Source organism: Canis lupus, chromosome 8, assembly GCF_003254725.2.
Source record: "Canis lupus dingo isolate Sandy chromosome 8, ASM325472v2, whole genome shotgun sequence".
Classification (NCBI taxonomy): Eukaryota; Metazoa; Chordata; class Mammalia; order Carnivora; family Canidae; genus Canis; species Canis lupus.
This window is the reverse complement of record NC_064250.1, coordinates 1,905,249-1,920,273: the sequence shown is the minus strand read 5'-3', so window position 1 is coordinate 1,920,273 and position 15,025 is coordinate 1,905,249. Positions and strand designations below refer to the sequence as shown.

At 37.6% G+C, this 15,025-nt stretch overlaps 1 protein-coding gene across 3 annotated transcripts in view; it reads right to left on the bottom strand.

Moving 5' to 3' along the window:
- GOLGA5 (golgin A5) overlaps positions 1–15,025 on the bottom strand; it is a 33,198-nt gene continuing 18,173 nt past the window's right edge. For all 3 annotated transcript variants that reach the window (XM_025467790.3, XM_025467793.2, XM_025467792.3), the window contains exons 7-13: positions 13,672–13,842; positions 10,536–10,664; positions 8,245–8,343; positions 6,101–6,326; positions 3,454–3,559; positions 1,971–2,034; positions 1–471 (exon numbers count right to left, since the gene is read on the bottom strand). In XM_025467790.3, the coding sequence (XP_025323575.1) occupies positions 391–471; positions 1,971–2,034; positions 3,454–3,559; positions 6,101–6,326; positions 8,245–8,343; positions 10,536–10,664; positions 13,672–13,842 (876 nt within the window). In that variant the 3' untranslated portion in view covers positions 1–390. The remainder of the gene's footprint in view (positions 472–1,970; positions 2,035–3,453; positions 3,560–6,100; positions 6,327–8,244; positions 8,344–10,535; positions 10,665–13,671; positions 13,843–15,025) is intronic.

Here is a 15,025-nt window from a genome sequence, read left to right as displayed (position 1 = left end):
TTAGCAAAAGAAAACAATTTTATTTGTATCACCAAATAATTAGTTTCCCTGATTATAACCCATAATGCATGTCACTTAATAGGATGGTCTGTACAGGGGCGAACAAACCCAGCACATCTATGTGTATACAAACATACACTGAACCTCTGACTTCAGACAAAGCAGAGCTGAGATTATTAAATTATTGTCTGTTTTAGAAACTCTTACCATTTGAAGGAAATGAGAGGAAGCTTTAGGTAGCAGAGAACTTGTATAATAATTTAACAAGTTAAAAGCTTGTAGTGATGAAATAACCTTGTGCACTGTCCTCAGCAATTTTAGGCAACTAGTCCTTTTGCAGATCCCAAGTTTGAAAAAAGACAACAAACCACTGAAACAACTGGGTTCAGTTCATTTGCCATGTGGTTGGTCATGGTGCATTTCTGGTGTATAAGTCAATAGAACGATCATGACCCAGAGGTGAAGCAAAGCCTAAAGAAAGAGAAAACAATTTACAGATTAGCCAAAAAATCAATCTTCACCAAAGGCCCGCTGTGTAGTGCACTGAGGGCAGGAACCATGTCTTGTCTTTGCATTCCTGTGGCTAGCCCTGGGTCTGCAACATTGCAGGGGCCCAATACATGTTTACCAGATAAATAATGAAGAAACAAATGTGGAAAAAAATAGCTAAGTGCAATGGAGGATAAGTTTGCAAGCCACAGAATTCTCAGTTAAGAATTATCAAAATTGTTAGCACAGTCACAGTATGCACGGCTGCACATAAATAACTGATCAGGTGATTATAATGCAGAGCAGGTGCCATGATTAAAACTGCTAGATAAAACGCCTGGGTGGCTCAGCAGTTGAGCGTCTGACTTTGGCTCAGGCTGTGATCCTGGAGTCCTGGGATCAAGTCCCACAATCAGGCTCAGTATGCTTCTGTCTCTGCCCCTCTTTGTGTTTCTCCTGAATGAATAAATAAAACTGCTAGATATACATGAAGTTGGTTGCAAAGGCTTTTTAGAACAGTCATGGTTGTATGGTTGGTGTTTTGCAAAAGGGTTTAGCCATGATTAGGTGAAGAGGAGATGGGAAGACATTCATGACAGAAATCATGTGTCAGGCTTCAGAGGCTGATTTAGGGTCTAGCACAGGACCTACAGTAATGAATTTCCCCTATTTCCCTCATGGCAGTGTTGACTTCATGTGAGGTTCCTAAGTGCCTCACATCTCGTGCTGACATGTGGTACAGGTGTTCTTTATAATCTCCAACACCAGGGAATCAGCCTGGCTGGGCCTATTCTGTCCTTACTGATGCCAATTTTTTTCTTTCCTTCTCTCCATTCCTCACTTCTTAAAAACTTTTTATTCAAAGGAGTAACTCTTCCCTCTACTGGATCACAGAGAAATTTCTAAGGAAGCGTTTTTTAATTTTTCAGGAAGACTGCTTGTCTTAATTGAACTCAACTACTCTTAGACATCCTCACTCAGAACAGAGGGCTTTTTAGGGTCATAGGACACATGAAACAGTATCCCAAACCATGGTGACTACTGTATTACAGCTAACAAATCTGAAAGAATGGAAATCAACCTTGAGATTCTTCCAGAAAATAAAGCAAAACATATGAAAATAATCAAAGAAAGTTCACATCAAGATAAAAATGAAATCGTTTTGCACTGCATTGTGGTCATTAGAGGAGCTCAGAAGTAGAGGTAACTATTCAACTGCACTACAGGTTTTTTTGTGTTTTTTGTTTTGTTTTGTTTTACTACAGGTAATTTTATTGCAGGACAAGCCTTTGAAAAATTTATATTTTACATGTAATGAATTGTAACTCTACTTGCATCCTTGAAGAAAAAAAATTTTAAATGACCAAAAATGAGTTCTATTTTCTTTCAAAACTAATTGCTGGTCAAAATGAGCAGCAGCTGGAAAAAAACACTTGTTAAAAATCAAGCGCAGACTTATTTTTTCAAGTAAGTGTACTTACCATATATATAATGACAAACACTCGCGCTATGGGATATCTTCGGAGAAAAATTCCCAGGCGGATGCTGCACAAATGGGGGGGGGGGGGGGGGCGGAGAAGGAACAGTTACACTCAAGCACATCCTCCTATGGCAACAGCTAATGATGCTCTTTAGGATTTCTCTCATTTTTCTTTTCTCTTTTTTGGATTTCTCTCATTTAAACTATGTGGCCACAGTAAAAGAAAAATCATTTTAAGGTAGACTGTTAAATGAGTACTTGAAATAACCATACAGAAACATCATAGTAAGCAACTACTTTCTCTATGGTTTGTGCTTGACTGTTAAGTACAGTATTTCTTTTAATTCTTCAGCTACAACTACAAGAGGCAAATTTGGTCCCTCTCTAACTCTTCTTTTAGAGACCAAAGAAATTACAAGAGTTAAGGCAAACATCAACATGTGAATAGGAAAGAGTCTGGTTGGTTAATACTTGCAAAGAGCTCATCTGGAGGCTGGTACGTGGACACAGCTTCTAACAGCACAAAACTGTAGAAACTCAGCAAACACTTAACTGAAGTAACTGTGAGAAGCAATACGATGTCCAGACCTTACTACTCACGCTGCTCTGCAACATTTTTTTCCCTGTCAAGATGGATACCCATATAGGCAAATACACCTTTCTTCTAGGCCTTTCTGCTGCTTTTACTGCCATCAGCATAATGCCTTGTGTATCTAGTTTCTCTAAAAATTATTACATATGTTGAATAAATGAATAGTTGAAATAAATGTGCTTAATAATCTGGACATAACGACTATGCTGTCTTTGGCCCATCTGTGGCCTCAAGGACCTTAAAAATCATCCTCTTGACTTTTAACACCATAGTTCTATTCTGACACAAAAAGGTAGGATTATTTGCAACAATTCATTATAATTGTGTTTAGTTATAAACACTAAGAGGCAAAAGAGTTTAGTGGGTTACTTAAACATAAAGTTTATCAAGGCATACCATATAGTTAAAACATTTTCTTTATAAGGTGCATGTCTGTTAGTATAAAGAAATTACAAATATACAGTAACATGTAACATGTAAATATACATGTAACAGTAATATGTAACATTGCTTATGTAGTAGATACAATGTCTATATTAAAATGAGCAGAGCTCACTTAGACACAGTGGCATCTTTTATTCTCACATGATAAAGTAATGAAAGAAAAGATTCCAACGGATGTATTTACATGAGCTAGAGGTTTTCTCAATGAGATTTAGTAAGAGTTTACTACTGAAAGAATTAAATGATCAGGGTTAATCGTCTTTAATAAAACACAGGCACTGGAAGACTGCAAAAAGCAATCTCACTGAGATTGAAATATTGAGAGAGGAAGTAGGGTAAATGTCACTTTAGGTATCAGCTCTGCTTGATGGGGCTGTGACTGGAGCCACCGGAAAATAGCACAGAAGGAGCCGATGCCCCATTCCTCACCAGTACTGCACTTGCTTACCTAAACTGGTCAATTGAACTAGCAGCTTTTCGGACTTTTCCATACATTCCTGCCAAATTCATTTCTGTATCATTAAAAAGAACAGGAACATTTCGGAGCCGTGTGCCTGTTTAAGCAAGAAAATAATGAATTAATGCACAAACATCAAAAGCAACATCCTAACAAAATTATAGTTGAATATATATTGTATTTTGTATTACAAAATATTCTTCCATTTGTATGGAAGAAATTAATCTTAAGGCCAATTTTCTAAGCATTATATTCAAAGAAGGCAAAACCATAAAGAAAAGACAGATAAATTTGATTATATAAAATACTTAAACTTCCATATCCATAAAAAATTAAAAAACTAAAAACATTATTTCTCCATGAAGTCAGCAAAAATTAAAGTTTACAAATACCAAGTGTTGCTGAGAGTTGACACTAATGAGCACTTTCTTTCTGTGCTAGCAAGAGTGAGGCCAGACACCCTTTCTCCAAAGCTGATGACTCCCAGGTTCATTATCTCCAGCCCAGATCACCAGCTCCAGACTCATCATCTGTTTTGTTTCTTTTTTTTTTTTTTTTTAATCTGTTTTGTTTCTATCTGGATGTCTCACATCATCTCAAACTCAGCATGCCCCAAACCATGATTCTGACTTCCTACCTCCCTGCCAACCTACTCACCCTGCCGGCTTCCCTATCTCAGTACATGACAACATGGTTCCATCAGCCATGTCGAGGCCAAAAACCTCGACTCTTTTCTTTCTCTCAAACTCCACATTCAATCTGCCTGCTTATCTTTAAAATAACTGCTCAAGCCCCACTCTGGTTTTAACTGCCATCATCCCTCACACACATTAATCCAACGGCTCCTCTCTCATCCTCACCTCCACTCCAGAGGCATTTTGCATTTAAAATGCAGTCATATCAATCACCTCCTCAAGGTCCTTCAGTGGCTTCATACTTTATTCAGAGTAAAAGTCCCTATACAGGCCTAAATAGTTCCTCCAAAGTCTCTGAATTCCCCTTACTCAGTCTTGTCTAGCTGTACTTGCCTCCTTGCTGTTCCTACAACGTGCCAGCATTGCTCCTACCTTAGGACCTTTGCACCTGCTCTTCTCTTTGCCTGGAAACTATACCTGCAGACCTCCTTCTAGTCTGTCATTATTTTACCTCCTTTGGGGCTTTAATAAAGTGCTTTATTTTGCCTTCTTTGGTGTGTTTACTAGTGAACATTTTTCTAATCAGAAATATTATAAATATTAATTTCTAATTTTTCCATGTTTTAATTTAATATTTAATTTTTAACAGGGATTAATTTGTGTGCAAATGAAATGAAGGTTTAACATTAAACAAATCCCCCCCAGCTCATCAGCTAGTTTAGCACCACCATCATTCACTAATTTCTGACAGATTATTATATATTTAATTCTTATATATTAATTAGAATCCTTTTCTGTGCTATTTTGTCTTTTCTGTTTCGCTAGCATCAGAGATTAGATTTTTTTTTTTTTTTTTTTTTTAAGTAAGCTCTAGGGGTGTCTGAGTTGCTCAGTTAAGTGTCTTGGCTCTTGATTTTTGGCTCAGGTCATGATCTCAGGGTTGTGAGATGAAGCCCTCATCGGGTTCTGTGCTCACTGGGGAGTATGATGGAGATTCTCTCCCTCTTTCTCCCTCTCTCTGCCCCTCCCCCCTTAAATAAATAAACAAACTTAAAAAAATGGATTTATATGAAAAAAAGGTAAAAGCCAATAAAACAGATAATATAAACAAACAAAAAAGTCTGAGAGAAGATATTCCAAAATGTTATCTAGGGTAAGAAAATATTTGGATGATTTCATAATATCCTTTTTTGGATATTTCTTTTCACAGCAACCATGTTATTAAAGCCAAGGAACTGAGAGATCCGCTGGACTACTTTGTAGACTTTATGAAACTCTAAGATTAAAAAACCTGATCTGTTGAAGCTTATTTTTTTTTTTAATTTTTATTTATTTATGATAGTCACAGAGAGAGAGAGAGAGAGAGAGAGGCAGAGACATAGGCAGAGGGAGAAGCAGGCTCCATGCACTGGGAGCCCGACGTGGGATTCGATCCTAGGTCTCCAGGATTGCGCCCTGGGCCAAAGGCAGGCGCCAAACCGCTGTGCCACCCAGGGATCCCTGTTGAAGCTTATACTGAAGTCTTTAGCATCCTTCTTGATTATGTACTTTGGGAATCTATAGATTTCTCTATTGAAATTATAGAGCACAGATATATGACTAAGTATTAGCTTTAAAATTCATAATTATGGACTAGAAGATTATTAAAACAAATCTTCCTTTAAGTTTCCTGAAAGCCCCTCTCTGCCAAATCATCTGCCTTGTCATCAAGCTGGTGGCATACCCTTTGTATTTCAATAGGATCATTATTCCTTGGACCTCCCTTCTCCAACTCCCATACTAACGAGGGGTATTATTAATCAGTGCACTATCCTATTTGCTAATGATCATGTCAAACCGTGTATGGCTCAGGCCTCATATCAGAGAAAAGCCGTGCTTTGCTGAAGGGAGCTTCTTTTCAAATAAAAATGGTCTTTCTGTAACTTTTCAAAGTCATGCCTGAATTAGCAAAGTTAGAAATTAAGGCAATGTAATGTTCTTTCGAAAATTCCTTTTTTTGTTACCTTCGCCACTGTCAACTGCAGACATATTAATGGAAGACCCGTTACTGTTACTTCCGCTGGCAGAGTTCACCTGCTGCTCGAGGCGCTCCAACTGGAAAACCAGAGAGTTTTTCTCTGTGCTGAGACTCTCCAGCATGGTCTGCTTCTGGATCAGAGTCTCTGTTAGCTGATGGAGCCGGTTTTCTAACTCAGACTGACTGCTGTTGCTTAAAGTTTTATTAGTAAGCTGAAAGGCAAAGTGTTCATAAAGTTATTACATAAAACAAAAGTCATACAACATAGAATCTACGTTCCCACAGGTAAAGCGTGGCATTCATCAATTTCTCAAAACTCTGTGGTAATTCCTATACTCCTACAGAAGAGATTTTCAAACTATTAATGGGCCAGAGAATCAACTTGGCAGATCACAATCCATATTTTAAAATAGTAATAAAATAGAATGGAACAGAGAGTACAGCATGTGCTATGTAAGAGTACTGTTTTGTGAAACCTCTTAGTGTTGTATTTGTAAGTACCTGTGAGTACTGAGACACAAAGTATACTTTACTTCTTACTGTGGCATCATGGCCAAAGATATTTGAAGGCATTGATCCACAGGACAGTCTGAACGGCTTGACCCGGATTCAAAACCCTCCATAACTCAGCAGTTGTGGTGCACTGCAAAGACCACAACCTGAGGTTTTCACCTCTGCTCTGCAGTGTTCTAGCTATCTGACTTCAGACAAATTGCTATGCCTCTCTGTACGTGATATTTAGGGATACTACTATATTCTAGTATCAATGTAGTGCTATATCCCACTGAGGTTTTAATTTGCGTTCCTCTGAGGATTGATGATTTTGAGCACCTACTTATATGCTTATTTGGCCACTTGTTTATGGATTGGTTTTTTTTTTTGTTTTGTTTTGTTTTTGGCAATGTATTAAGATGCTCATCTCTTTTCAAAATAGTATAAATCAACTTCCTTTTATGAGACAAAGATTTTCCTCTGTTCTACTTAGATAAAAAATCTTTAAGAGATGTTCCCCTAAGATTAATTCTTAATTAACAAAAATAGCACAATATCTTAGGCTTAGTAGTAGCTCAAAAAACATTTAATAAACACAAGGAAGTTTAAGAATTAAACCAGCTGATGTGTTAATGCTCTCTTCTTTTAATTTTCTGCTAGCAAGTCATTTTACCACTTGTAAGCACTTCGCAAAGGTAGGTGAGGGAAGAATGAACACTGAAATCAGATGTTCCCAACTCCTACAGAAATTAAATTTTTTGAATTATGGATTACTATGAAGTCTAACAACTTAAAAACTAAAATTATTTGACTTTTTATGTTCAAACTAAGTCATTAGCTAACTAAAAAATGAAGAATCAATCCTTACATAAATTATTTAAATGATCAATGAGCTCCCTTATTTGTTGAGCCAATAAATATAAGGGATTAAGGACAATGTGAACATAACGGAGAAAAGGACAAGCTTGAGTTACATGGTAAGTGAATGCATGATTTTGTCACAGTTAACGATAAGCACTGGTAAATCTGGGTGGTGGCACATGTCATTTCCTATGTTTTACATTTTCAGAGTTAAAAAGAGGTCTTGGGGGATGCGTGGGTGGCTCAGGGTGTGATCCTGGAGTTCAAGAATCGAGTCCTGCATTGGGCTCCATGCAGGGAGCCTGCTTCTTCCTCTGCCTGTGTCTCTGCCTCTCTCTTTCTGTGTCTATCATGAATGAATAAACAGAATCTTAAAAAAAGAAAGGGGGGGGGGGGGGGCTTGGTGACTTTACCAAAGACCTATCAATTGTTAATAGGAAGATTTATCATTGGATTTTTCTTAGGAAAGAGAAACAATAATTATAAAACTGGTAATCAGCACAACAACTGAAATTATAAGATATGAAATTCTGGGTTAAGTCCCATGTCCTCAGATGGCTCTGGCTTCAAGACCCTTCTAGATGAAGCAAGCCACAGAAAATAGCAAATGCAGATTCAAATGGTATTAGATAAAAATTCTGTATCAGATTGAAAATACTATCTCACGTTGCAACAGAACTCAGGTGAAAATATGGGAAAAGAAGGTCTTTTTGTATCCTTAAAAAAAATTAGCTTTGCTATGGTATCTTTTCCCAAATTGTGAACACTCTTTCATACCTGATTCCGAAGTTTTTGAATTTCTTCTTCTCGATCTTTAATCCTGCTTTGCAATGTGTTCTTTGTTCGATACAGATCTTCTTCTATGTAGTGGAATTCCTACAAAGTGAGACATGAATAAACAGAAGCTAAATCAGTGTTCCCTACTTCATCCCCAATACCTAAAACAGTTCCTGACACACCGGAGGGACTCAGCCAACGTGTGCCGCATCTATACTGAATGAACACGTGAAAAGACTTGGGTGGGTCTGACTACTAGTACTCCAGCATTATGTATCAAGTCTTTCCATGGTCATAGGTCTTCATTTTTCTTGGGCAAATATGTAGGACTACAACTGCTGGATCATGTACATGTTATGTCTAACTTAAATGGAAAAAACCTGCCAAATTGTTTTCTAAACAGTTTTCAAAATACCTGCACCATTTGGCATTCCCACGGCAGTATGAAAGAGTTCTAGTTCTATCCACATCCTTCCCAACATCTGGAATCGTCAGGCTCGGTTAAGTAGTACTATTCTATGGGGATGTATCGGTATCTCACTATGGTTTCAATTTACATTCCTCTAATGATTAATGATGCTGAGTAGCTCTTCATGTGCTTATTTGTATCAGACAATATCATGAACCTGTTTTACTCTATCAATAAAGGAGAAAAAAAATACCTCTGGATTCACTAAGAACTGTATGAATGTGCTGCTGGTTTGTACAATGGATAGGATGAGTCGGTGTCAGTCAGAATTTAAGAGCAAAGCACATGCCAGGGAAGAAGGAATAACTAAGAACCTTCAAAAGCATTATGCTTAACTGTGCACACAAAGTAAGTAAAGGGGCTACATTAAAAAGTAAACAGGAGACAGGACCAAATTGCTAGACTACTTTAGAACACTAGTTCAACATGCTCACTTCACAGATGAAAAAAACTGAGATAAGTGAGAACAGAGAAAATGAGGCAGCAATTAGGGTAGGAGAACTGTAATTTACCAGAAGATCTGCATGATTTCTTTTAAGCTTTAGGCTAGCACAAAATTTAAGGCTGAAATTACTTAAATTAATAAGGAACACTACAGGACTATTTAATCCCTAGATTAAGCACTTATACCTAGGATGTCTAATGACTAAATAAATAGCCTAGAGCTATATTCAGCTGCATTTGCCTCTTCTTAATTCTATCATTTTAAAACTGGGCATTGGCAGCGGATATGGTAAGACCATCTGCCATAATAAAATGAAAATTATCTCATTAACCATCAAGAACATCAAATTTTTGCCTTTCAATACGTAATAGCTCCTTGAATAAATTAAAACGCAATTTCTGAAAGGACAGCCAATTTTATAACTAAATTACCTAAGACAGCCGCCTATGATGTACTCTGCAGGTTGCCACTCGATCAGTTTTTTTCTTACTACTCAGTAACAGATATAAGTCATACCTTCATAATAAAAACAGACATTTCTGAGAATAGAATCAGTTTCAGAAATAAATCCTAATAAAAAAAAGATTTAAAGAATATAAATATCCAAAGCTGGAAATGTTATAGGTGATGCACTGATAATTGTAAGAATGATTTTCTGTAAAAGAGAATATAGATTTTATCGTGAACATGAAATAATGTATACTAAGTACCTATAACTGTCATTATTCAGGAAATTATAGATGTTATCAACATTAGATACAGCATCTTGTTCTGAAAATGTGGATGCAAGCATGTTTAACTGTTTTAACAAGGAAATTATTATATAAATATACTAAAGTAAAAGAATTTGGCTTGTGGAACAGACAACTCCTAACTAAACAAAGAAATGTATTTTTAAACACGATTTGTAAGAACAGTCTATAAATATTTCTTTCCAAACAGAAAGAGTAATCTAATTTTGGCACTAATGTTGTATTTATATTTCTGTTAATATTACTGCTGTTCCTAGAAAATACAAATGTAATAAAATGTGAAAATAGACTGATTTTTTTTTTTTTTTTTAGGTATCCTATACATACACAGCATGACAAGGAGATAAAACGAAATACAGACAAGGAGCAGAAAGAACTGTGGGAGAGGCATTCTGGGTTCTATTTTCTAGCTGTGTGAGATTAGACAAGTCCCATAACCATTCTGTGGCTCTATTTTTCAACTGTTACATAAACAGTGAGAAGGGTGGGTAGTAACAAGACAGGAGGGAACTAAAAGGTCTAACTCTATGCCCATTCTGTAAGAATTTCAGTAAGTTGCTTCACTGGAGAGTCTCCTCCTAGGACTGCCAGTGAAGCATCTTAACCATCCATCTAAAATATTTACCTGCTTTTGTCGCTCCAATTCTGCCTCCAGTTCTTGTTTAGATGCTTTCTGTCCAGCTATTTGGTCTTGCAGATCTTGTAACTGTTCTCTTGCTGATTCTGCTTCACTAACCTGCTGCACTTCCATATCCTAAAACAATGAGCCTTCTATGTGAAAGCAAGAATTACCTCTTCGTTTCAACATTTATCAAGTAATCACTAAGTGCCCTGAACCAGGCTCAGCAAGCACTAGAGGGATAAAGATGAGCGAGACACGGTCTCAGCCTGAAAGGAGCACATACGCTGATGCTCTGCAGTACAATAATGGCAAATAGGGAGAGAAGCCAACAGATACTACAGCCACCACAGTGCATGAACCGTATGGTTGAATGAGGATGAGCTGACAGTGGCTAACTGGGAGACTGCAACTCTATCCAAAAGCTAACAATTTCCAAAGGAACAGAAACATAACATCAAAAAGAACTTCACTGCATCAAGCCCCTGGAATTGCAGGTTATAGTTAGTTTTTGTGTATGTGTTGTCAGTAGGAATATAATTTCTCTCTCATGTCATCTGAGGTTAGCTTATTATTTCATTTTTTTGGCTTTATTGTCATTTTCTAATCTTTCTCTATTTCTTACTCCTTCACTTAGTGTCATTATTCTCACTTCTTCAAACTCAAAAACCACTTCCCAGACTTGCTATGAAATCTACTAGTAAAAAAAAAAAGAAATCTACTAGTCGCAAAAAACATAACTCTAGGTTTCTATATTTAACCTTTCTATGGGTTAAGCATGTATCCATCCATACAGTACTCTAAGAGATTAAAATCAGCATCTTAATTCACTTTTTTATCTTTTGGTGCGCTGTTTTATACTCATCTATGCAAATTCTGGCACTTCACATACTGTTTGAAAAGAAGAGATTAATGATACTCCCAGATAATAATACCAGTGTGGTATCTACAGTCACACAACTTTGTGGATTTAGAGGAAGGCAGCAATAAGTACAATTATTTTCCCCAATCCTTGAGTTTTCAGGGTCAGTAGTAGGTAAACTAGTCTTTGTCATCAATTTGACTTAATCAGATGAATTCTTGAGAGGCGAGCAGTAAGAGCAATGGTTAAGTACACAAGATCTGAAAACAAAACAAAACAAAACAAAACCACACTCAACCCCCCCGCCAAAACCTCACATATTCTGGAATCAGACTAAAGTTCTAATCCTGACTCTGCTACTTTACTAGTTATAGGAAGCTACTTTCCTTCTCTGTGAAAGAATTTTTTCAAACTATAAAATGAGACTATACCATTTCCCTTACTGGATTATAGAAAGGAGTAAACGAAGGCCATATGCTGAGAGCTTAGTGCAATGCCTGGCAAGTAAGTGCTTAGCTAAAACTGATTAACAATTCTCTCATTTTGCTAGATATACTATACTCCTTACTATGGCAAATAGGGAGAGAAGCCAACAGATACTACAGCTACCACAGTGCATGAACCATATGGTTGAATGAGGATGAGCTGACAGTGGCTAAACTTCATGAAAAATAAATGGTCAATATCAATGATGCTGAGGTAAGAATATTATTATTATTATTATTTTTAAGATTTTATTTATTTATTCATGAGAAACACAGAGAGAGAGAGAGGCAGAGACACAGGCAGAGGGAGAAGCAGGTCCCATGCAGAGAGCCCAACATGGGACTCGATCCCAGGTCTCCAGGATCACGCCCTGGGCTGAAGGCAGGCATCAAACCGCTGAGCCACCCAGGGATCCCATGAGGTAAGAATATTAAATAAAACTAGTCATATTTTTCATAATCTCACCCCAAATATATGTATGAATAAGACAAGGTATGAACAGGATTAGCATCTACTTAGTTTCTAAGTTCACAAGACTGAATTCTTTGGAATTCAAAATTAATTATAAGAAAAAAAAATGCTGGGGGCACCTGTGTGCCTCAGTGGTTCAGCATCTACCTTTGGCTCAGGGCATGACCCCCGACTGGGGTCCTGGGATCGAGTCCCACATGGGACATGGAGCCTGCTTCTCCCTCTGCCTGTGTCTCTGCCTCTCTCTCTCAGTCTGTGTCTCTCATGAGTAAATAAGTAAAATCTTTAAAAAAGAAAAGGAAAGAAAAGAAATCCTACTATACAGACTATAAGGATGACAGCACCAGCTCTTCTACTTAGCCAAAAAGAAAGAAATCCAGAAAGTATATTAGCTACTATTTGTTGAGGACCTAACACATGTCAGGAATAATGCTAGGCCCTTTTACACATATCCCCTATCCTCAAAAGAACCTGTGTTTATCTTCACTTTACGGATGAGAAACCAAGGCTCAGTGAGATGAAGTATCTCATGCAGGTAACACGTCTACTAAGTTCCAAAGATGGGACTTCTTTCCAAATCTGATATTCAAGCCCACACTCTAGATAAGAACCTCTATCCTTGCAACTTCCACACTTTACTTTGTCACACACATCTTATGAAGCAATAATTTGCTGAGTAAATGCATGGATGACTACTCTTTGATAAATATTTTCCCCCCCTTTCAAGAAGACTTGTTAGCCTGTACTTTATCTTTTCTCATTCTCAGAGACTCCTTCTACGGTATTTACATCAAAGACTCCATGTTTAATCTAAACGAAAGGTCCAATTTATTTTGGATTAGAAATAGCAATTACACATAAACTATGTATCATAAGACTAATCACTCATGAAACCATAATTAAGGGACTGTCCCAGTATTCATTCCAATATCAGAAAATATCCCAGTTTTATAGACAAGCCCAAATTTAATTTGTGTTTCAATCACTAGATTGTAAGATCCATAAATAGGAAGATTCTGTCTGGTTCCTTGCTATAACTCCAAGCTTACAAGATGCCTGGCACACGGTGGGCATACGGTAAGAATTTGTTTACTGAACAAACCTAGTACCTATGTTTGTGATCCCCACGATTTCACAGTCCATCTCTCACGGACAGGAAACCTATCGCTATAGATGCACTTCCTCGAGGTGACCACTATTCCCACACCAGTTCCACACGTTGCCTCACTAATATCCTTCCTCCAAAATACACTCTGCAGCCTCTCACCTGCCAATAACTGGGGGTAAGTGCTGGCTGTGCGGCCGAGCTGTACTGAATCTTACCTGTAATTCAGATCTCAGCTGATGTATCTGACCCATCAGCTTCTGTATTTCCTCCTTCTGCATTTCCTTTTCATGCCGGAGTTCTTCTAGCTCCATGCTGTTAGCAGTACTGCTATCAAGGCCTTCAAAACCAGAGCCTTCCTTTAAGCTGTTAATCAATTTTTCTTTGGACTATTATAAAAAAAAAAAAAGAAGTATGTTTAAGCAAAACAGAGATGTACTGAATACCATCAATCTTACATCAACTAAGCCACTATGCAAATAGTCCAATTATGTTCTCCATCAAAGAAAGCCCACATTAGGATAAGAATGCAACAGAGCCTTGCTGTACACGTTACTGGAGGACGTTACTGTTCAAAATGTATTAACAAGATTTCCCTCGTATTTTCTTCTCATTGTTTCTCATGGTTTTTATCTCCATGGCATGCTGCTCAGCAAATATTTACGGAACACCTACTATGGGTTTGGCACTGTGCTAAGAGACCTATGCAATGAAGAGCTCTCTCTCATTTGAGACAGTACCCTTTGTCTTATAAACTAAAAGTTAAGTTACAAGTATCTAGTAGAAGGCAATACACAAGTTGAGAGAAGCATCTGCTGAGATGACTTGCAGAGTTCCAAGGAGAAACCACGTAGTGGGGAAAAGAAGGCTTTATTAGAAAGCAGTAGTTATGCTGATCCTGAAAAATGGCTAGGATTTTAACAAGTGTGAAGAAAACAGGACAAAGCATAAAAATGCAAAAGCATTAGGGTGTATTAGAAAATACTGTGAGATGTGCTCAGACAGTATGCTAGGACCAATCTGGAGGGCACTTCAGGTACCAGACTAAAATATTTGACTTTTATTTGGTGAGCTAAAATAAACAACTAAAAAGTAGACAGAGAAGTGATATAACCAGAGATGCATTTTAGGAGGGTTAATCTGGCAGTGGTATAAAGTAGGTGTTCACAAACCATGGCTGATGAGCTACATCTGGCCTGTGGCCTATTTGTGTACAGCCCACAAGCTAAGCATGATTTTTACATGTTGAAAGGATAATAAAAAAAAATAAAGAATATGTGATGGAGACTACATAGAACCTGCAAAATCCTACAATATGTACTGTTTGGCCCTTTATAGAAAAAGTTTGCTGACCCCAGCAGAAAGGATAAGTTAGAAGAAGAGATTCAGTGTGGGAAGCCTAGTTTAGAAGTGCTATAATTCTAGGCCAGCAGTAAGGACCATCAGCTCTTTCACCTTCAATATGAATATCTGAGGAGCACCTGGGTGGCTCAGCGGTTGAGCATCTGACTTTGGCTCAGGGCATGATCCTGGGGTCCTGGGATCGAGTCCAGCATTGGGCTCCCTGTAGGG